At 33.7% G+C, this 23795-nt stretch overlaps 1 protein-coding gene across 1 annotated transcript in view; it reads left to right on the top strand.

Annotated features, from left to right (window-relative positions):
- LOC136026346 (spectrin beta chain, non-erythrocytic 1-like) overlaps nt 1–23795 on the top strand; it is a gene marked incomplete in the record, with an annotated part of 229939 nt that overhangs the window by 126942 nt on the left and 79202 nt on the right. The window contains 8 exon segments of the mRNA XM_065702858.1: nt 1737–1976; nt 4635–4920; nt 9864–10082; nt 11047–11343; nt 13761–13906; nt 17480–17542; nt 19267–19498; nt 22414–22587. Of these exon segments, the coding sequence (XP_065558930.1) occupies nt 1737–1976; nt 4635–4920; nt 9864–10082; nt 11047–11343; nt 13761–13906; nt 17480–17542; nt 19267–19498; nt 22414–22587 (1657 nt within the window).

Below are 23795 nucleotides of genomic sequence, written 5' to 3'. Positions count from 1 at the left end.
TCTAAGATATTGCAGATATGCCTGTTTGATGACTTGGATGCAGATTATTACTTTTGATTTAGCTAAACATACCCCTCAACATTTCCCGAAATTTTGCCTCCAAAATTTGACAAATCGCATAATTGTCATTCCTTGCCTTGGGGCCTTTGGGGGCGTGGTATCCCCAGGCGTGGCTATTAGACGTTGAAACTAATTTGAATAAAATGGCTTTTCAAGATCTCTATCATTGTTAAGTAGGGCATCTAAAATGGCAAGAGGGACAGGGCTCCGTCCCTTTTCACCATCCCTATCAATATACCTTAAAACTTAAACTCAATAACCTTAGCTGCTCCTTAGATATTCCTGCTGTCTCCTGTTAAAAAAAACTCCTACATATTGTGTTTTGATTTTATTTGATATCCCCATCAGTATTTGTCTAGAAGTTTTACCTTAACACTATTAGTCTTCTAGGAGACACATGACATGACCCTTTTTCCCAATAATGAACATTATATATAAACAATGGGCTGCTTATATAACTTACAACACTTGCCCTAGGGGCTGTGGAGGGTTATTTCATCTCTGAATATAAAGTTATGTGACTTTTCAATTTTTTTGAACAAGATGGCTATTCCAAAATCTTGATTAGATATCTTTGGAGCGCAGCTTAGAAGGGAATGGGAGGGGGACTGGCTGTTTTCCGACCATTATTTAACATCCTCCTCAATGTGCACCTAAAGTTTAAACTTATTGCCCTCAAGTGTTCTTGAGATAATTCAGATACGCCTTTTTGATAAACTGGATGCACAAAGTATCTTTTGATTTAGTTTAACATTCCCCTCAACATTTCCCGAAGTTTTACCTTAGTACCCTTAGCCTTTTCAAACACACCTAGAGTTAAATATTCCTCCTTTTCCTATTGATTTTCAATCCTTATAATTTACAATTCTTGCGCCAGGGCTATGGGGGAAGGATGACATCCCTAGAAGTATAGTTATTAGGCCTTTTGACTAGTTTGAACAAAATGAGTTTCCAAATTTTGATCAGTGTTGAGCAGAGGATGGATCTAAAAAGGGTAGGGAAGGGCACGGGTTGCTTGCCCTCCAGATCTATATTTGACATCGCCTCAACATACTTTGAAAGTTACAACTTAATACCCTCAGTTGTTCTTTAGATATTGCTGATATTCCCTTTTCATAACCAGCATGCACATAGTGTGTTTTGGTTGTGTTTGGCATCTATCTCAGTATTTCCTGAAAGTTCCATCTTACTACCTTAAGCCTTTTTGGAGACCCTGGATCAAAAATGTCCTATTTTCTAATTAAAATCCTTTTATGTTAATAATGAACAACTTGCATAACTTATAGCCATCGACCTGGCGGCTGGGGGGGGTCAATCCTGGAGGCATAAATATTTGACCGTTGGACTATTTAGAAAAAAATGGCTATCTCAAAATTTTGATCTGATGGATTTGGGGAAAATAGAGCATGGGGGAGCTGGGAGGGGGGGGGGGGCTGGTGGCCCTCCAGTTACTTTCGACTCTTAGAAAGGCCACTAGAATTTTTGATTGCTAATCAGATGAGCCCCCTTCAAAGTTTTTACGACCAACCCTTCCCTATAAAGTGACTCTGGGAGAAAAACAAAAATAAATAATAATACACTGAAGTGGTAACGGTGGGTGTGGTAGCAGCTGAGGTCTAATGGGAGGGCGATTTTTGATGCATAAATTTTGTTTCTTAGTTTAGTTATTATTTTAGGGATCTAGATATAGCCCGAGCGAGAATAGCTGAGATTGAAGAATCGCTTATCACTGAGGAGCTACCGAAGGATGTTAGAAGCAGTAAAGATTTGCTGAAGAGGCATCAACAGCTTGAAAACGATCTTCGTCAGTGGGACGATAAGTCTAGTGACATCATTGCTCTTGGTGATGAGCTGGCAGTTGAGGGTCATTTTGATGCTGTCAATATACAAAAAGAAGGACAAAGTATTAAACAAAGGTAAAGTTATATCTATTAGTAAAGTAAACTCAAATGGCGAGTCAGTCTTGGTCAAAGAGCTTAGCGGGCTATAGAATATAAACTAACTAGCGTTGCTTTAACGGATCTTCATACGTCTTTCCTTTATGGGCAGGAGAGGGTTACACGAGTTTTTTTTTTTGGGGGGGGGATACACAAACTTCGGGTTTCTTTATATTCATTTTTTTACGTTTTTACGAGTCAGACAAATATTTCAGGCGGGGGAGGTCAAACCCCCCTAACCCCCTGGATGCGACCTTGGGCAGAATTCACCCTATGTTCTGTAAACGCAGTCTTAATATTTGACTACCTGTAGCCAATGCCTATGACAGATTGCTAATATTGTGAGTCATGTATACCCCCCCCCCCACACACACACACCCGAATATATAAATTATCTCGGTTTCTCAATGCAATCTTATCGATTTGATGTCACGTGCTATAGGATCTTTGGTTATTAGTGAAGCTGTTTGAGATAAATAGGAAGCCCATGTTGAGATATAAAATGAAAGTTTGTGCTTCAAGCCTTGTTTTGTAACCATAAGCGTTGTTTTTGGGCTTTAAAAAATTGAATATTATTCCTAAAAAAAATTGTGCTACTGCAAAGCTAGTGTATATATCGCAACTATGCATGGAAGTTCAATGGAAAAAATAAAAGAGATCTGATTTTTTTATAAAATACAGGGCTGTCGGTTCCTTTTTTTCGCACTCTTTGTGAAATGTGGCAAAGTTAAAATCTACAAGGAGAAACCGAGGGTTTGGTCTAAACTTTGATAAATAAAAAAAAAGTTTTTTTTAAATGAAAGTAAGGAGCAATATTAAAACTTAAAACGAACAGAAATTACTCCGTATATGAAAGGGGCTTTTCCTCCTCAACGCCCCGCTCTTTACGCTAAAGTTTGACTCTTTCTCTTAACTCTATTGTTAAAACAGTAAGAAACTTTAGCGTAAAGAGTGGGGCGTTGAGGAGGAAAAGCCCCTTTCATATACGGAGTAATTTCTGTTCGTTTTAAGTTTTAATGTTGCTACATTCGACACATTTACACATTCGAAATTCAACAGTTGAAAGACTTTTTTTTTGTCTGAATTTTAGTTAGTTTTAAAGTAGGCTATAGATTAATGAGCAGACACGTACGGTGTTTCTTTTTTTTTTTACCTGTAAAGAGTGTGTGCTTAGCAGTGATTGGTTGAAAGGATAGACTAGACTCTGATCGACTTGAAAATCGTTATCGGATGCTACGATTGAGTGACACGGAAGATAGTCCTCCCATTTGGATTTACTCCAATTTACTTGCCTGGCGTTTCTTTTTGTTTATTAATCTGTGATTACCCAGAGCTTCCAAGTTTTCAACAAAAATTAGACTTCCTAAAGTAAATGGGGCTTGGGTGCTCCCTGTGTAACTAAGAATAGGTCCCAGTTGCCAGATTACTTCCAAACTGTGTTTTTTTTTGGGGGGGGGGAAAGCGAGAAAATAAATTTTATTAAACGTAGGATTAGTAGGTTAAGTATAATGTTACATTACAGTTTGTTAGAGAAATAGGTTATGTTTATTGTTTGCTAAGATATGTTTTTTCTTGAATTCTATTCAATTTATTTTTGGTATTTAGTTCCCTCGGGCTTTTCAATTTCTTTTATTAATATGAACGACTAAATGTTTGTATAAAAAAAAAGATTTCTCTCTTTCTGGGTTCCAAGATAAGCGGAAATAAGGTGGATAGCAGAAGCCAAATTTTCCAAACGCTGTCATTTCTGCGATTAATAAAAATGATACAGTGTATATATATATATATATGTATATATATATATATATATATATATATATATATATATAAACAACTCAGAACTAGATGGAATATGAAAAAAAGCTCAGCCGTAAATCGAACATGCAGGTTTACTTGGATATCACGACATGGAAAAGTGGGGGAAAACAGTAGTGATGTGTCTATTCAATTTATTTTTGGCATTTAGTTCCCTCGTGCTTTTCAATTTCCTTTATTAATATGAAAGACTAAATTTTATGTATATAAAAAAACGATTTCTCTCTTTGTGGGTCCTAAAATAAGTGGAAATAAGGTGGATAGCTGAAGCCAAATTTTCCAAACGCTGTCATTTCTGCGAGTGATAAATAGGATGCGGTGCATAAAAAAAAAGAAGAAAAAAACGAACTGGATGGAATATGAAAAAATCTCAACCATAAATCGAACATGCAGGTTTACTCGGATGTCACGACATGGAAAAGTGGGGGAAAAACAGTAGTGATGTCTGTTAATAATAGCGCAGTATATCTCCAGGACATGTTTAGGATTGTGAAACACTGTCTGGAACTTCGTTGCCAAAGTTAATTTTGACTCATAATGTTTCGTTCGTATGGCAAGCTCCATTTCAGTTTATCTTTCCGCAACAACCTCAAATTCCTTTTGTATTTGCTCGTATCTCAGTATTTGACAGCGTTGGATGTGAAAGAAGATGTAATTGCCCTTAACTTCATTTAATATTACCATCGCCCTGTTGTGAAGCAAAATGTTAATCTTTGGCAAATGAAAACGCTGACTTTATTTGATAAAAATGTAAAATAAATGATAATAGATTAAGAATAATTAAAAACGGTTATCTCTAATACACATAATTAACTGTTTCAGAATCTGCAACCTTCAAGATCCTATCACCAGTCGGCGACTAATTTTAGAAGAATCGAAGAAGTTCCACCAATTTCGCTTCACAGTTGAAGCTGAAATGCAGTGGATACAAGAGCATATGACCGCAGTGCAGTCTGAGGTAATAGGTCATGACCTTTACCAGGCACAAATGCTTGATAAAAAGCATAAGAAAACCGAAAGTGAAATTTTGGGCCACCAAGCTGTAATCGATAACACTTTAGAGAGCGGAAAGAAACTGGTTGAAGAGGGTAATCCAGAAAAGGAACAGGTAATTTGACTTAATTGTAACTAAAACAAATTAAAAACTAAACCAATATAACCGTCAGCTTAATTACAATTAAGCATTGAGGAAAAATCGTTAAACTTATTAGTAATAGCGAAAGTTAAAGTAAAAGCAAAAGTTATCTAATACCAAGTCCCATCATAGACAAAACTTTAGCAATAATCAATCGACATATCAAATTCACGTATCGATCTTTTTTAGTGTGTTGAATTTATTTTAATTAATGCATATTTTAAGTTGGTTTGTCATCCAGTAGTTTACAATGAGTTTTGTTTAAATGGCGTATTTGTACTTGATTGATGTTCTCATAAGGCTTTACATATTTCTATAAAACTGAATGAACGTAATCTTACACCTTCTATTAACATTGTAAAACTAAGGATATGAATAGCGTACAACCTTAAATAGATCTGTATTTCTCTTATTCAACATTTTGGTGCTCGTCACAGCTATGGACTCAGAGATGGCTGTATGTCAAATCTTAATCGTTTTTTACTTGCCTGTCTCTATAATGTTTCTGTCTGTCTGCACGTGTTATCGCATTTATTATGATTTTTTTAAACTTGGTAAGAGAGCCGCAAACTATTCGCTGTCACTTTATTCCAAATTCATCTTGAATTTCCTCCCTCCCTCCTCCCAAAACAAAAACCAGAAATCCAAACCCGAATCTTTTTTTTTTTTTTTTACTGAGGTTTATTGTGTGCATTCTTTCTGCTTTTATATTTGTTATCTGAGGTTGACCCTACTCATGCTAGTACTATATTGTTGCTCTTTTTTTGGTTATATTTTTTTCCTACCTTTTTTGTTAAGCTTATTCAAAAACAGGTCATAAAGTTTATTATTACTGTCATTATTATAAAGTATTATAGTTGGTTCAATGAATTTCTTTGAAACATCTAACAATAAAGCAGTATTCCATTAATCATATAATTGTATAGGTTAGTATAGCTGACCCTGTCTGGTATGACCCATTCCTGACGACGAACTACATTTTCTAAGTTTTTTTTTTTATTTACCGTTAAAATATCTGATTGTCTCTAAACTTTGTACTATTATAAAGATATTACCAAAAGAATAAATATTAATGCCTAAGAAATTAGAAACAAATATGTGCAACATATTAGCTATTGGACTCTAAAGTCTTTCTAATCTGTTCTGAATTTTATTTAAGCACTTTCTGAAAAATTAAACAATCGCATGAGCATACGCCATATAATTCTAACTAGATATATTGATCAGATGCTAGCAAATTGAAATCGAAACTTGTAATATAAGGTTTTTGTGATTTTTTCTTTTTTTCTGTTCGATGAGTTTACCTCAGTCAATTTAGTCTCTGAGTGGCTCATATCTAGAATAGGGACTCGAATTCAGGAAAATATGGGGAAAGGGGAGCAAAACAAATTTTTTGTCAAAATACCAAAAAAGGTATTTTCATAATCACCCCAATTACCTCCCTCAATTACCCTCTGATTTAAAAGTTCCTAAATTTTCTAGATAGTTGTTAAAATGTTTTATACTATTAGCTGTATAATTGAATAATCAGGAAATGGTTAGATTGTTTTTTTTAACTGCCAGTCTGATAAAATTAATTATATATGGAATACCTTTAGACTCCTCATTAAAGACCTTGTGTCTAAAAATGATTGGCAATCCTTATATTCGGAATGACACTAGATTCTCATTCTTACAAATTTTGTCAGAAAAATTTTTCTGTAAAGGGGGCCCGATTCGTGAAACTGTCGAGAGAGGGCAAAATATATTTTTCAAAATCAAAGGGGGGGAGGTAATTTTTCTAGAATAAAGGCTCTTATTCATGAAAATATAGGGACGAAATATATTTTTCAACGTATAGGAAGGAGGGCAGTTTTGTTTTTATTTCATCTTTTCAATGAAAATACCAAAAAGGTTAACAATACAGCAACATTTTGGAACGACACTAGATTCTCACTCTTAGAAAGTTTGTGTGCCTAACGGATTTTACTCTATCGCCATTGGACATCAGTCGGGTTTGCTGATCAAACTTTATAACTAATCAACTGGTTCAAAATTCAAGTTTTTTCGCTAGTTTCAGACTAAAAGTTCCCTGCCTGTCTTTGATTTATCAGTAGCTAATGTTTCCAAAGTGACTCATATTCAAACGAATCTTGGTACAACAATGAAGATTTTATTTAATTCAACCAAACGGATAAAATCTCTGCCAAAAGTTAAAGCTGTTAAGGCTGCATAACCCTCATTTAATATTTACTCTTACTCTCAAGTAGACATAAAACTACAGAAGGAATGAAGGCAAATTTATAAACAAATAAATGTTTAGAAGAATGAATATGGATCAGATTTTGGTTCCTTTGACCATTAAGCTAGTTGTTAAACAAGGAAATTGGCTGCCTAATTGTTTTAATTGTCTAAAACACGCAATAGGCATGATGCAGATGTATTAGGTTGAAGACACTTTCCTATCCCCTTATATAGTTTTATGCTCATTTCTTTGAGACTGTAAATTGCGTTTAAAACTCTTGTTTGTTTTTTCATTTAATAGGTTTTAGGATTTTATTTTAAATGATTAGATCATGTTCCGACGAATTGTTGACAAAAGTTTTAAATAGTTTTATGCTCAATTCATTTTGGTTGTTTGTTATTTTTGTTGATATTTTAGGATATAATTTTCAGTCTTAGAGTTCATATCACAAGACTTGGTTCCCTTTTTTAAAAACACATGCTAAAGCAAAATTTTGGAATAGGCCGTTATTGCCAAACAGTAACTTTAAATAATTGATTTGCCATGATTTGCCATTTAGAAGTAACACACTAAAATATGTTAAAAAATTAAGCAGCAAACCTTACTTACAGTGTCCAAGCAATTTAAAAATTAGAGAATTTTAAGATTTCCCAATAGTTCGTCCAAAATCATTTGATCATTTAAAATAAAGCTCTAATGCGTATTAAATGAAAAAAAAGAATATTAAACGCAATTTACAGTCTCAAAGCAAATGTAACAATAAGAATTTAAAGTTCGAAACTGATCTACAATTAATACTTAGATGAAGAAATTCAGAATCTTGTAAGCTGTATTTTCACATTTTGAATTCACCAGAATGGCTTATTATGTAGTAAAAATTTTTCTCAACTTATCCGTATCTTTGAGGAAATTACGTATCAATGTTGGCAACTTATCTCTCTAGCGTCATGGAAAGCATGCTTGTCGAAGGGAATCATTTGCGAAAAATATGGAATCAGATGGTGCTACTCTCATGCGTTAAGAACTTTTTATTAAGGTATATGTTCACACTAAAACAAGTGATTTTGCAACAATCCTGCAGCAGTAACTTACACAAAAAAAAAACAAGACACTCACATCATTTGGTTCAATAGTCTTAGAACCATATATTCACCGAGCTAGACTTACGATATTGTATTAAATTTTTATTAGAGATATAAATCTCCTTAGAAAATAAGAAATTTGTCCTTTTTACAGTAATTTTTAGCGAATAATCAATATGTTTTCCATCTCAAAAACTTTGCATACCGAATTTAAAATATGTAGTTCGGCAGATGGATAGGACTCAATCTCAGCTATTGGATGATAGCAAAATTATCGTCTGCTGTTTATGTATTAAAACTGTAAGGAAGCAGACTTACTGCTTCCTTACAGTTTTAGTACAAAAAGGTATTTAAGCAGACAAATAAAATACCAAAAATTCACAGGGAACATTAGCCTTAAGAAAGCCTGACAACCACTGAATATTTCCTGCACAAATGCCGTGAAATTCTACTCGAATCCCATAAAATCCTACTCAAATGCCATAAAATCCTACACAAATCCCAAAAAATTCTACACCAATACCATAAAATCACCAACAAATTGCATAGATCCTTCACAAATGCCTGAAAATCCTACACAAATGATTGAAATTGATTTCTAAAACCTAGAACTAGGGAAAACTAAATGCGATAACTGAATACCAGATATGGCTTATACAAACTTTAGACTAATGACTCTGAATCTTCAAGCTGGCATTATTTTATGTCTATTATGTTGAATTTTATTGATTTTATTATATAAAAAATACGATTTTACCCCCGCTGAACGTAACTATGTTGTGTAATTATATTAGCTCATTTAAGGTTGTTGTGGCACCTGACAAAATTGGTTGATATTCGTTTTTTTTTTTTTTTATTGAAATTATATCTAGCTTTCTAAAAATTCGTGAATTTTTTTATCGTCAATGTTTGTTTTTATATTAAAGTTAATGTTTGAACGTGGCTAAATGCAGACCTTTGATTTGTCACGAATGGCAGAAAATTCCTTATTAATTTATTATCATTGGACAGTAGCATATTGTCAATTGTGTTTTTTCCATCCAAACACTAAATAGTCATCTATAATCATTAATATCATTAAATAATAATCATAAGTATGTATCAGAATAATTCGATTAGTAGGCCTACTGACAAAACACCTTTCTTTTTGTATATCTTAAACCATGAAAATGCTTTCTTTTCATCTATATGATAATCTTCCTTTTTATTTGTAAGCTCATTGATAGGGCAACCGGAAGTTTTGCCCAATTTTTGGTGACGTTGTAATTTTTGCCCTCTCCCTCTGGGGTTTCAGCTTCTTTCTCCCCTCTACCTTTATCAGTGGCCATGTTTTAGTTGTACATCAGTCTAAATTGGTAATAATCGAGAGAGAAGCTTTTCAAAGGGAGTGAAGGCTGTTGCCCCAAAAATGTGCATCCAAAAAATAATGAACGCAATGTAATATTTTTTTTTATACAAAATGCCGTATCTAGTTTCGTCTTTCTTTTTATTTATATAAAATTTTTGTGCGTATTTAGTCATATTCACTTGTGGCTTTATGTCCTGCAGTTCTCCACTGATGCATTAGTGATTTTGTGAATAGAAGCATATTGTTGTTTTTTTCTTTTTAGATTGAAAAAATGTGCAAAGATTTAGAATTTGCCTGGAAGGAGCTAAAAGAAGCGTCTGCCAAACGTCGAAGAGATTTGGACTTATCCCTAAGAGTTCAACAATTCTTTTCTGGTGCAAGCGATATTGAATCCTGGCTAACTGAAAGACAAGAACTTCTATCATCTAAAGATTATGGAAAAGATGCGGAATCCGCCATCAAATTTTTGACTAAACACAAGGCAAGACTTTTGAATTATTTTCTGGTCGACTAGTATTTTCTTTCTAATTAGTCATGAGTGTCCTTTGTTTAGTTTTTTATGACCTTTTTTTTTTTATACTAACCTGAATGATTTCTTAGATTCTGCTTTTCCATATACAAAAAATTAAGAGAGAAGAAACGGGTTTAATTTAAATAAGGCAGTGGAACAAAAGAAAAGATAAAAAAAAAAAACTTTAAATAATAAAAAATCCAAATATTTCGACTCTACATCCGGGATTTTTATTTTTGCCCCCTTCCTCTGGGGTTTCAACTGTTTTCTCCCCTCTAGCTTTATTTATGGTCGTGTTTTAATTGTAAATCGGTATAAATTTTTGGTAGTTGACAGAGAAGCTATGAATGCCTTAAATAATATTGGTCTGTCTTGGCTTGTGAGCAGCAAGGGGGAGGAAGAGTCTTCAGACCAAGGCAAGATAACACAAGGATCAGCTTTGTGACTTATATTTTAGCTGATTACAAGCAGTTTAAATATTTAGGTCCTATAATTATATAACCTATCTAGGCACAAGGGGCTGAGGGGCGGGCTATGCCATCAAACCAACATTCCCCTCCCCACCAATAATGTTAAGATTATGATATTTTTTCAATGATTTTGTATATTTTTGCATTTTTGAAGTTCCGCTGCCCCCTTCGAACCTGAACCTAAACCTAAGCTTCATTCATTTAGTTCAAGTAAAGTATTTACAAATTCAGTCATACATAATTATGACATTTTAAATAATTGTGGTAAATTATAATTTATATGCACACAAATAACAAAACAAGCAGACAGAAAAGAAAGATACAAACTACAAAGAAGAAAAATATTTAAACTGGAGGGTAATGATAGAGCAAACGGAAGTCACTCTCTTGGCTAGATGTTTTGTGGCAGCTGTGCAAAAGTCTTTTAGATAGATAGACCTATGCAATTATTATTATTCTTACAGGCAATTGAGCTGGAACTTGATGCCTATAGTGGTTTAATAAATGAGCTGTGCAGTCAAGGCCAGAAGATGATTGAACAAAATCATCCCGAATCAAAAGCCATTGAGCAGCGAAAAGAGCACTTACAACAAACCATGAAGAATGTCCAAAAGTTGGCAACAATGCGTCGTCAGCGTCTTGTTGAGTCAATGAATCGACATGATTATCTTCGTGAAGTGGATTCACTTAAAGCTTGGATTGTTGAACAAATGGTTACAGCTACTTCAGAAGACTTTGGACAGGATTATGAACATTTGCTGGTAAGTTTCCTTCATGATTTTGTTTCATCTAATTTTGTCACAGTCAAGAGCCTAAATTCACAATTTGATTTGATTGTTAGTTGACTTTTTGACATCTAGACCTTGAATTTATTTTTAATGTTTGTATGGATCAAGTACAATTTTATTAATATCTCTGTTTTGTATCCACCTTTTTTCCAACCCATCTCCACTCATGTCTGTAACGACAACTTTTACAAAAAAAAAATCACTTTAAACCTTAGACGTCACCCACACTCCTTTAAGAAAGATTAAATGGCAACCGAACCGGATACACTTCAAACCACCATATGCTACAAAAAGAAAAAACAATCCATAAAAAAAAAGAAATTGCCTTTCCTGTAATTAGGGCGTCCACCCACCACAGGAAGCCCTTCTCGAGGTTTCCTTTCTTACAATTTCAAACCTCTTGGTTTGAAAACCCTGTTTTGAAACATTTCCAAACCCTAGAACTGTGATGTTACTATATGAGTAGGTCATTGTCAAAGCTGAAGCCCTGAGGTACTGACCATAATATGTGAACGGAGCGGAAGGGGAAAACTGAGGCATTTTTAAGAGAGTCGAAGCCCCAAGTCCGTTTTTGGTGACAGTCGATGGGTCAAGTGAGGGAAGAGAGGTGACTAAAAGCTGGCAAAGTCAGTCCTATTGCTATTTTAAGTTTAAAATCAAGTGTATGTTTGTTTATTTCTGTGTTCATCCAGAATGAATTCCAAAACTATTAAAACTGCACCAGCAAATTTCTTGCTCGACTGTTGCAAACTATGAGAAAAAATTAGATGAGTTTACTTTTTTTATTTTTTATTTTATTTTTGATTCGTACTCAGGCGAGGACATAAAACCTGATTCTTTCATTATAGTGAAATAGCGAAATGTGTAAGTATACATATTTATAAAATTATTTTGTAAGCAGCTTAAATTTTGCAACTAAATCTTCTAGCCTTCCCGTGGATTTGCAAAAGCAAGTTGTCCTAGGAGCGTAGCAGGAATAAAAATTTCCTTAATAGTGATTAAATCATGAATTAATTAGGAAACAAGTACTGATGATACAAATAAATACATACATGATTCCTTCCTACGCTGCTGCTGGAGTATCCGTAATAAAAAAAAAACAAAAAATAACAGTCTAAATATTCCATTATACTCCTTCATACACCTCAAACAACAATAAACAAAGATGGATAAAAAAATAAACTAATCCAAGCATGTGATCTAATCCAAAAAACTTTCCAATGAATAACAACTGTTTGAAAAAATATAGTCTTTCTGCACTTCGAAAGTTCCAAGGTGTATTAAAGTATTAATAGACTATTGATCGGAATCTAATTATTTTAAATTAAAGTTGAGCTTCTTTTGAATTTTACTAGTCCTATAGGGTAATGCTATAGTATCAGTAATGATATTGGTTTTTAGTTTGTAGTACATCAATGCTAAAGTGTCAAGTGTTTCTCTCTCATCAGTTGCAATGTTCATATGTTCCTATTTTTAACCGAGACAAGTTCAGGCTGATCATTTCCTGTCAATATATTAACATACTATACAATGTCTTGCTATTATGCCATCTGGCTCTCCAGAATGCCGGCAATTTCATTTAACTTCTATTTTAGATCTCCTTGACTTGTACTTTGATTCCTTCTCTACTTTCCTTACTTTCCATTTATTTTCGTATGATCTATAACTCCTTCTCTAACCCCTTCTCTATTCTATCAAACTTAGAGTGCTTTTGCTAATATTTTTTAGTTATATTTCTGCCTCTTCTCCCTAAGGCATCTTCTGCTCCTTCGCAACCGTTTTGCTAAAAACACTTCATCCATTTTCTACATTGTTAAGACCTAAACTCCCCAGTTTCATATCCAGCGGAACTTGAAAAGTTTCACTCAAATATTCATCTGGAGTCTATCAGCCTCATAAATTCCTGGGAGATATCTATTCTTCCTGAGTTTCAACTTTAAAAACTCTGTACACCACTAGATCGTGATCTTTACTTTTAACATCAATAGCAGTAGTCATGTATACCCCAGTGTCTTGCACGGATCCTGCCTGTCTTTTAATTTACAATAACATAATCAATAAGGCTGTTTATCCTATCATCTTCCTAACTTGCGGGGCATTTTCTGACTAGGTAACGTATCTAGATGATAATGCCTGCAGAATTGTAGTAACCTATTACTATTGCTATTTTCCTTCCGCGTACCAAATTTACCTATGCTTGGATGCTATCTATCCCTATTTGTACCAACCTGAGCATGGCTTTTGAAAATTCTAACCTACTAGCTTCTTTAAAATCACAACAGGAAGCCTCAATGTTGGTTGGTATTGGCAGAATGCCAGCGTTATTATTTTTTCTCTTAGGAATTGGTTATTAAATATACACTTTTAGTACCTTCTATTTTGTTTTTCAGCTGTTGCGGAGCAAGTTTGATGAATTTAAACTTAAGATCGAGAGTGGAACTGAACGATTTAAGCAATGCGATGAATTGGCCAACAAACTCATTGCAGGTGAAAACCCTCATAGTGATGAAGTTGAACAAAACCAACAAATAGTCAGGTTTGAACTTATCCTTCTCATTTCTTTCGGTACTTGTTAAATACAGCGACCGTACTCAAGAAGAGAAGTTAGGTTAATCATTATGAAATATGTTAAAATATGATGAAAATACAATGTTTTAACAGCAAAATTATGGAAAATACAACAGAGAAATTATGGAAAGTAGCCCGCCCAGAACGCAATATATCAAATACCTTACCAGAATACCAACTCTATATTTTTAAATATTTGATTAAAATATACCTTTATAGTTGCCTGTCTCTCTCAGACTAAGCTGTTTATCTCAGAGTGCACACAGAGATATACAGAGAAACCGGTTTTATTACAGAGAGAAATCCAAGTGTGGTTGCTGTATTTAACAAGTACCTTTATTTCAACTGCTGCTTATTCTATTTACGTAATACAGTTTCCTAATTTTTTCACAATTTATGATTTATGCCCACATCTTGGGATAGAGGGGGGGGGGGAGATAACAAATTAAGTTCCTCTTTTCTTAATTTGAATATTTGGTACAACAATTTCATTAATTAAGGAATAAAACTAATCACCCAATCATATTATTAAAAAGAATAAAAACTCTCCAGAGCCACTAGTGGCGCATAGGGCGTTAAATTGACGTTTCAGTTGCGTGGTCTTATTCTAAAAATAACACTTCTTGAAACCTCGCCAAAAATATTTTCTTGTTGCTAAATTAAAACCAACTAAAGACCCAGCAATCGAAACGTGGATTTAATGCTAAGTGCTCCAGCACTGGCTCTCGAAAATCTTTAGCCACTTCTTATACATCCTTTTATTTTAAAATGAAAAAAGTTCTTTAAACAACTTTATTTTGGTTTTTATTTACAAATTAATATTTTCACCTAGTTAAGATTTAATTGAATAGTCTAATTGAAGCCACCCTTTATATATGCGAAGTTAAAGAAGTAAGGCTTATAGCTAGTGTTTGGCATTTGAAACTTGTAACTAACATTGTGTTCCAGTGTGTTTAGTTCTCACAATTTCGCTTGTTTTGAAACAATTACCTGTTTTTGCTTTAAGTTTCCATAAGACTCCTTAACTTTTTTTTTACTTTTTTTTCCGACTAGAGGGAAAAATAGAAAATAAGGCTTCAGTATCTCATATAAGAAATCGAAACTATTTACTAATGTTCTTTTGCTAATGAAAATAGAAATGGGAGACCTTCGGGTTTTACTTCTAAGAAATGCCAGCCAGCCGGAATCATTGGAAACTGTTGCTTTTAACCCTTGCTTTTTAACAAAGTCTAACAGAAAAATGAAATTCTAGGATATTCTTATGGGACACTTTGAAAAATATTAGCAAATGAGTACTAGCCGCTCCCCAGTGTTTTATTTTGGTTAGATACTTTTTTTTTGTGTCAAGTAAAAAGTCCTTAAATCATAGAATAGAACTTTGTTTTATCCATTATGGATGTTTTTTGTTCAATATTTGGAAACTGGTTGTATTTGAGATCGAAAAATGAACCACGTGCAAAACTGGATAGTTCTTTGAAAAAAGTGTAGTCATCCTTAGGGGAATTTTGCCATTTTAAATATTTTGGGTTATTACATTAATATAAAATACTATTTAACTCTGCAAAAGCCCAAATTTTTATCTTGTAGCCCCCTCTCTCCCTCCTTCGTCAACCATGGTTGTGTCTGAATAAAAATTATATCATAGCGACTAAATTTGGCTGAAGAGAATCATCTTGAAAAAAAAGTTATTAATATTCAGAAAAAGAGCAACTTAACCCTGCGTGACTTTACTCAGACTATTAATATGACTCATCAGACATTCTCTCATAAAAAAAAAAAGAAAATTAATTTCTGAGCCAACACCTTGCAGAAAGAATGATGCCACTTTTTCCTCTTATTGATATATTTCCCCACTTTATTCGCTGATCGCGAACGACTCCTATAAAATTGGTAACTTGTTTCAAAAGCCTAAAATATACTGCACAATTACTCCCCCTAATAAAGAAAAATACATACAGTAAGGACTGCCGTATACATTTTTGGAAGAAATATCCCATTTCACAGCGCAGAAAATTAAGTTTCATCGTCTTCCTTTTGAATTTTAGGTGTTTTTTGGGAATCAAAGCCATTTGTAGTTTCGCTCATTTTTGCCGTTATTCTGGCTAACTCAAAGCGGTAATGGTTTCTTGTCTTACTAACCGTAATTTCTCTGGCAACGCGTTCGAGCATTCCAAGATGGCTTATCTGACTTGCCCAATCACTTATCCTTAGCGTTTCGCGCAACGTAAATCAAATCATTGGTTAGTACGATAACTACTTAAAACAGTGTGGATTAGTTTGGTATTACTTCACCTGCTAACCCTGAAAAATTGAGGATAACTGAGGATAAATGACCTTATATTTAAGCAAAAAATTCAGTCTTTTTAAAAATGGAAAGAATATTTGAAATTATATGAAGAGAACAAAAAGAGATAGTATTTGCGAAATGCGGCACACCTTCAGCGGTTTCTAAATAAGCTATGTTTACAATGATGTGCACGTGATTAATGTTGTTACTCTTCTAGTTGCCTATAGCATTTCAGTTGAAAATTTGCTGGATAAATATTTGTTGTTACCTTTTACGGGTTACATCCGGGTGACTTACTATTAAGCGAATCACTCGAATAAGGGATGCTCGAACGCACTTTGGATATAACCTATTCTACACAACAAGAGATGCTTACTTGATTGAAGTTGTAAAGGTAACAAGATTGACAACAGCATTAGGCAGTTTTTCTGTCACCTAATTATATGGTAGCTGTCAGGCGAAATAAAAGAAAATACAAGAAGATTTTGAGCTCTTTGGAGAACTAGTGTGTTCTCCAGAGATTTCTAATTTTGCCAAAATAGTTTTTTCCCAGTAGGTCCGTAGTTTCCAAAATAGGGCCTAGAAATGAGGAGTTTCTAAAGAATATCACATAATTCACCGTGGTTATCCTCCCCTATTGGCAAAGGATAGCCTTACCTAATATCTTCTGTATGTGATTTAGTAATGCGATTAATTGTGTTTTACTATTTTCATTGGCAGCTGGTACCTAAGGCCTCGAACGAAAAAACGAGAAAATTCTGGTCCTCCAAAAGAGAAAAAGCACTATTTGATGGACAACCAGAAAATTGGGCTTTCGGGTATTGTTAATATGGCCATACAAAATATCCAGCAAACAAAGTTCTTTCATTCGTAAATACCAAATATAACACTATTTTAAGCAACATCTAGTTGAATGTTCACACAGCCAATCATGTTCAACCTGGCCGTGGGAAATCTTAACCAATTGAGGTTTCCCAAAGTAATTTAAACAGCATTTGAAGCATAGTAATATAAGGGCGTTTAGAGTGGTTCCTTGATGCTCCAGTTGTTTTGACGGATTGACAATAGTCCTTGACATTTATCCTTTACCCTGTCAAAATAGCAACTCTTGTAATTGGTGACACCAACTTTGTACCGGGGGTACTAAGGATAAATAATCTGACATTTCAGATATTGTCTTTGTATTCTTAAACGTGACCTTTTTATTATTTGTTCTCTTTTCTTGAATATATATTTCATCTTTTCTGCTTGAAGTTCTCCGGCAAAATCACCTTCCAAAAGTGCTCAACGGGTATCAGCTCTGCATGCTATCATTTGGTAAGAAACTCACTAGAGGCAATCTTGCTTGGTGTTCTGTTTCTTGGCTCCTTTCCAATTATCGTTTACTTCATTTTTGTTTGCTTTTGTGCCTTTTCTGCTATTGTTTTCTTTTAAATCCCTTTTTTCAATAGGAACGTTATTTTTTTTTCAGTTGATAATGAAAATGGTGCGTTTTAATTAATGTTTTTTTTTACAGTTACATTGGGTTTTTAATTTATTTACATTATTTTTGTTTGCTTTTGTGCTGTTTTCGAAGTTTTCTTTATATCTATATGTTTCGTAATTGCTCTTATGGTTATAAATCTCTTGTAAACTTGACCAATGACTTTTAGGCTTTTAAGGGCATATACAAGGGAGAAAACAAGGTACGCTAGAGCTCTGGGGTTAAGACCTAGTGAAATTTTGCAGTAACTTTAAACAATATTTTATAGTTGCTGAGCAAGAAAGCGACAATGTCTAGCGTATTGAACCAACGGACTTCAGACCAGACATAGAAAAGTCCCCTTTCTATTGAAGTATTGAGTTTCATTAATTTTTTACATTTCATATTTTGCTGTTTTGATAATCTTAGACAAGGAATTTGTCGAAAATTTGCCCAGTAATGGTTTTATCAACTAAAAAAAATATTCAGTTATAGCTCTTATTGCTTATGAGTGGAAAAACATAAAGAAAAAAAAAATCTGTATGGCTATGAATAAGTATGAATGTTTTAAACAATTGTGAACATACAAGTGCTGTTTTAATTTTTTTTTTTTTTTTTTAAGAATTTGAATGAGTTAAGTGTATTACTGACGAGTTCGGCTAATCTAGAAACCATAATGAAACCTTCTGATCCCCTCCAGAATGACAAAGGGCCACGTGTTCCAGATTCACGGAAGTATAATATACATTTACAAAGTATAGGAATGTTGAAGAAATGGAAGGAGCAAAATACATTTTATCAAATGTAGTTAATAAAAAAAAACGAAAATTTTAATTCTCATGAATAGAGATCCTGGAATTTGTTTTGTTAACTAAGAAGAATAGGTTCATATAGGCATATGTTCAGCTCAATATAAAGCTAGCAAGGACCACCATGACTCAACAAAAACAAAAACTAAAGAACAATGTATATTCCCCTACTAAACAAATATTGGTTAACTATTGCAGAGAAAGCGCTCTCTTTGTTGAATATCAACACGGATATAGCCCACATTTTGAAATTGAGTTTAATTGTTATGTCTATTTGTTAATAAGCAATCAAATATTTATGTTGTTAGTTCACAACGACATTTATACATAAAATATTTTAACATTTAAACATGTTAAATGCCCTCCCCAAACAGTAAACTAAATGAAGGGCCACCCTATGCTATGGATATCCGTTGTTATTTTCTTTAATATTCATGGGTGGGACCCCCCTGGCCGAGTCTAGCGTAGTTCTTTGTTTTAAAGTCCTATTTCGGAAGGATGTTCTTGTTCCCAGACGTCTTAAACCCTATTGCATAATCCTAATATGATTCAGCTGGTAACGGATTATTCTGCTGTAGTTGAGTGCCTTGTTTTTTTTTTGTATTTTTCCGTCTTCTCAAATAAACTTATTTCTCCGCCGCCGTCTTTCTCTCTATTTCGCACCGTTTAGAAACCACATATATTTACCAGTTTCATTATCTGATTTGGATTTAATACTTTCTATCCTCTAATATCATTTTTAAACAACAATGTTTTTTTTTTACCTTCAGCCAAATGTGGGATCGTCTTTTGGAGTCCGTTGATATAAGAGAACAACGTCTCCATGCTGCTGGTGAAATACATCGGTTCAATCGTGACGTTGCTGACGCTCTAGCAAGAATCCAAGAAAAGAGTACCGCAGTTTCAGATGACCTCGGTCGAGATCTTAATTCAGCATTAACCCTCTGGCGTAAACATGAAAATTTTGTTAACGACTTGGTTGCTTTAGAGGCTCAACTTCAGGTATACTTCTTTTTCTTAAAAAAAAAATAAAATAAAATCTAGGATCTACATATTCTCTCCTTCTCTCTTAAAACTTTATTTTTCATGTTTTTTAAATTATATTCAAACGAATACATCGAGCCAAAGAAAAAAAGGGGGGAGGGAAGTCGTCATCAAAAGTTGACGTGACGTGTCTTTGCATTGGGGAAATTTTTAGTAATTCTCATTGCAGTATTGATGGTGATAATGCTTAAATTGTTATATTCGTCAATAAAACACACTAGAATGCTTAAGAAAGATTTATAAAAACTAACTATGATCCAACTTGAGTCCGTATGGGTGACAATATTGCAATATTCACAGCAGCTTTTTAACTCTCGTTATAAAGTTGTATTTTCAGGCTGCTCCATTTTCGAAAAACTACTGCCGCCTACAACTCACGGCAGCACCAAGTCATCTGAGGTCAACACAGCTCCTCTTTTGCCCCAATCTATTCAGGGTTCCACTTTACTTCCTTCCATGAAATTCTGATTTTCTTCAAATCCTTCCTAATGACTTTTTTACATCCTATTCGGGGACGACCTACTTTTCATTTGGCCCCGGAGGGATTGCAAAAAGGTGAACCCTTTGGACGTCCGTAAAGCTTGCTCTAACTGTCTCAGTCTTTTGTTTACTATAACCCTAGAAAGTGGTATAGAAGTACGTTTTTTACCCAGCTTACTGTTTGAAACACGGTTAGTCAAATGGGAAATTAGAATTATCCGTAGACAATATATATTTAGCAACCCTTCCTTTGCCTTTTGAAGCTCCCATGTTTCAGAAACCTATTTGATCATCGTAATTATCATAGGTGCCAATGTTTTAATCTTGGTTCGCAGGCTTATTTTTTTGGTCTTCCAATTTTTTTTTATATATATATTTACAAAAAAAAAAAAAATATCTGCCTTCGCTACTCTACTCTTCACACCTTCACTGAATCCACCATCTTTACTAAAATATTACCCAGTTAATCGAAGCTATTCACTTGACGATCTTTTTATTACCCAGCATTAGCTCTCATCCTTCATTTATAGCGAAGAGTAGCGTAGAGTAGCGAAGGCAGATAACTGAATCCACCATCTTTACTAAAATATTACCCAGTTAATTAAAGCTATTCATTTGACGATCTTTTTATTACCCAGCATTAGCTCTCATCCTTCATTTATTCCTAGTCTTAGGGACTTATTCGTTTTGAGATTAACTTTTATACCTATTTTTAGACCCTGAACTCTCAAGACCTACAAGAATTTATTCATTATGCTAACGTTTTTATCTAGGACGCTCAAATAATCTGCATAAACTAAGTCTAAAAGGGTTTTACCTTCCCGTTTGATGCCATGCTCTCCCATAGCCATTGCTGTGTTCCTTAGAACAAAGTCCATGAAAAGAATCCATATAAATGTATTCAGTAATTTCTTTTTTATATGAAAAGTTCATTTATTGTATACAGAAAACATATAATGAAGTATAAAAAATAAAATTAATTAAAAAAGTAATTAACTAATTATGTTGTGGTAAGGTTAGCTAATTTCTGACCATGCAAATGTGGAAATACGCGGATTTTCACTTCAGTATAATGTAATACGTAATGAAATTGTCCAGGAGAAATTATAATATCAGTATCACCAGCCTCATGAGAAAATTTTTTTGATAAAATATGTGGCTAACGGAGAAATATTCATATAATAATTGCCTGCCCAAACTTTCGAATTGCAATTGGGGCTACATTTTGTTTCCCTGTCGTTTTCATAGAAATTTGTATCAATACTCTTATATCATACGAATATTGTATCAAAACCTGTTAGTGATTCTTCAGCGTAAATATAATCAGTTTGCTAGTTCGATCATAAATTCTAAATTTACGATTTATAGTTGATATTGTAGCTATATTTCAAAGCCATTTTTACTTTGACAAGGCTGCATAGAAGAAAATCCTTTTGTTTTTAAATCAGAATAAATTTTATTCTCTTTTTAACTAAGAAAAACAGAATTTAAATGCGTAATTTTTTTTCCTAATCAAACAATTTTGCTCTTTTTATTGAATTAAATCTGAAAAAAAGAACCACTCAGGTTTAGCGTTCTTTTTATTGGCTCAAAATTCGTATTTTTGAAATGTTCAACCGCTAAAAAGACGGAAAAATAAAAAAAATCGTTTAAATTAATTTTATCAAATTTAAATAAAAAATTCATCGTAAAAACAAAATAAAGATTTAACAAAATTAATAAAATAAAAAATTATATAATTATGTATAAAAGAAGCTAATTGAAATAAAATAAAAAAAATCGGAAATAAAATAAAGATAATAAATTTGATATTAGTAAATTTGGTAGCAGTAAAACTGATGCCGTGATATTACACATTCATTTTTGATATTCGTTTTAACTCTTAATGTGATTCATCGGTGAAAGTATGTCACAAAATTAAACCAGTCGAACTAGAACACACTTTTTAATATCTAATTATAACACAGGAATCTCTTTTTTTCATAGATAATAATTTGTTATTTACGGTTATAATATTAAAAGCCACATTACAATCTGGTTTGCAATTTAGAATGTAAATAATTCTTATTGCCTTGGTAAAATTACTATCTTATTAATAATCTGTTTTATTTGCAATGACTAAGTTCGACCCAGCTTATAGATAAATTAGTCGTATGTAGATGAACAAAAAGATGAGTATTTATGAGACTCGATTCCAACTCTTCCTCTGCCAGACAATTTGTTTGACCGATAGTGATCCGTTTCATAGGAATAAGTTTTATCCGCTACAAATGCCTAGGTTTTTAAAAGATGAAGTCGATTCCCTCGATCTTTTAATGAGAAAAAGCGAAAATGATCCTGTCTAAATTCCGACTTGGAATTGCGCTAACTAATATTAAGCTATATTTTTGCAGGTGCTTATTGATGATGCAGCCCGGTTACAAAGTACATATCCTGGTCAAAATGCTGATCATATCAAAGAGCAGCAAATAGTTGTTGTTAAACAGTGGGAAACACTACAGGCAGCAGTTGGTGAACGACAGGCAGCTCTACAAGCCAGTATTGAGCTTCAAAAATTCCTTTCCCAGGTAGTTTTTTTTTTTTTTTTTTTAAGTGTTTCTGTTTCTTGTTGGGGCACTTTTCTTAGGAAAACTGAGAGTTCTTAGCTCTTGGTTGTAATTTCTGTTGTTAAAGCCTTAGTTTCCCTGTGTTGAGGTTGTTTAATATAGTAGTGATAGATAAGAATCTGCTCGTAGATAGGAGCTGCAAGCGGTTGCTGTCTAATATGAAGCATTACATAAAGCTGATAAAGAGCGATAAGCAACTCAAAAAGTTACCATTGAACTTAACAGGTTTCTTTCTTGTGTATTTTTTTTTTTCATTGCATGATCTGTGGCATGTTTTATTGTCATCAATTACCTTAATTGTACCTTAATTTGATAATCACTTGCGGTATGGGTGGCCGATGGATTAAATATAAGATGAGTGTTCCTTTATTTATTTGATTTTATTATTGGGTCTGGAATTCAGTCTAATGCTATTGTAAAAATTATGACGTTCGAAAAAAATTGAATTTTAAGATCGTCTATTCAGTGCATTATTGTGTTCTTGGGTATACAGACTTGATTCCCTAATGAAGGAGAATTGTCGAGTGGAGACTTTTTACGGGGCATAGGGGGATTTTCTGTAGTTGGAGGGGGAATTTTCTGTGGAGTGATTTTCCACGGAGGACGGGTTTTCTGTAGTCGGGGAATTATCCGCGTGGGTGGGGGGATAGCATCTTCACTTCAACGAAGTCCAACTAGGACTGATAAATAGAATGAAGTGAGACGATAAATTCATTCAAACAAAACGGAAGAGGATTAATTGCAAGTTTTCAAAGCTAACGTTTTTGGAAGCCTACCTCAAAGGTCTTTTTGTAACTGGTTCAATGCTATTATTAATTGGTTTAGTAAAATATTTGCTAGATCATTTTTAACTAATTCGGAGTATAAAGAATATAGTGAGTCCTCCCCCAAGTCCGTATTCAAAGAAATATTATTATTTATTTGAGACTTAATTTCGATTGATTGCCGAACCACCTGTTTTATCCCCAAATCATTAGCTTGTTGATGCGAAAGGAGGTTAATGCCAGGTTTTTCATCTCAATCAATTGGACTGTCTGTCTTGGCTTTTTCTACAATTAGCCATGGCTTGATGTCCACAACTATTCCATTTTAATTCACAAATCTGGAACTAACCTCCTTTTTATACAATCTTAATAAGGGGGGAATTAACGCCAAGTTTTTCTTCTCAG

This window comes from Artemia franciscana, chromosome 4 (assembly GCF_032884065.1).
Source record: "Artemia franciscana chromosome 4, ASM3288406v1, whole genome shotgun sequence".
Lineage (NCBI taxonomy): Eukaryota > Metazoa > Arthropoda > Branchiopoda > Anostraca > Artemiidae > Artemia > Artemia franciscana.
This window is presented reverse-complemented; position numbering and strand designations above follow the sequence as displayed.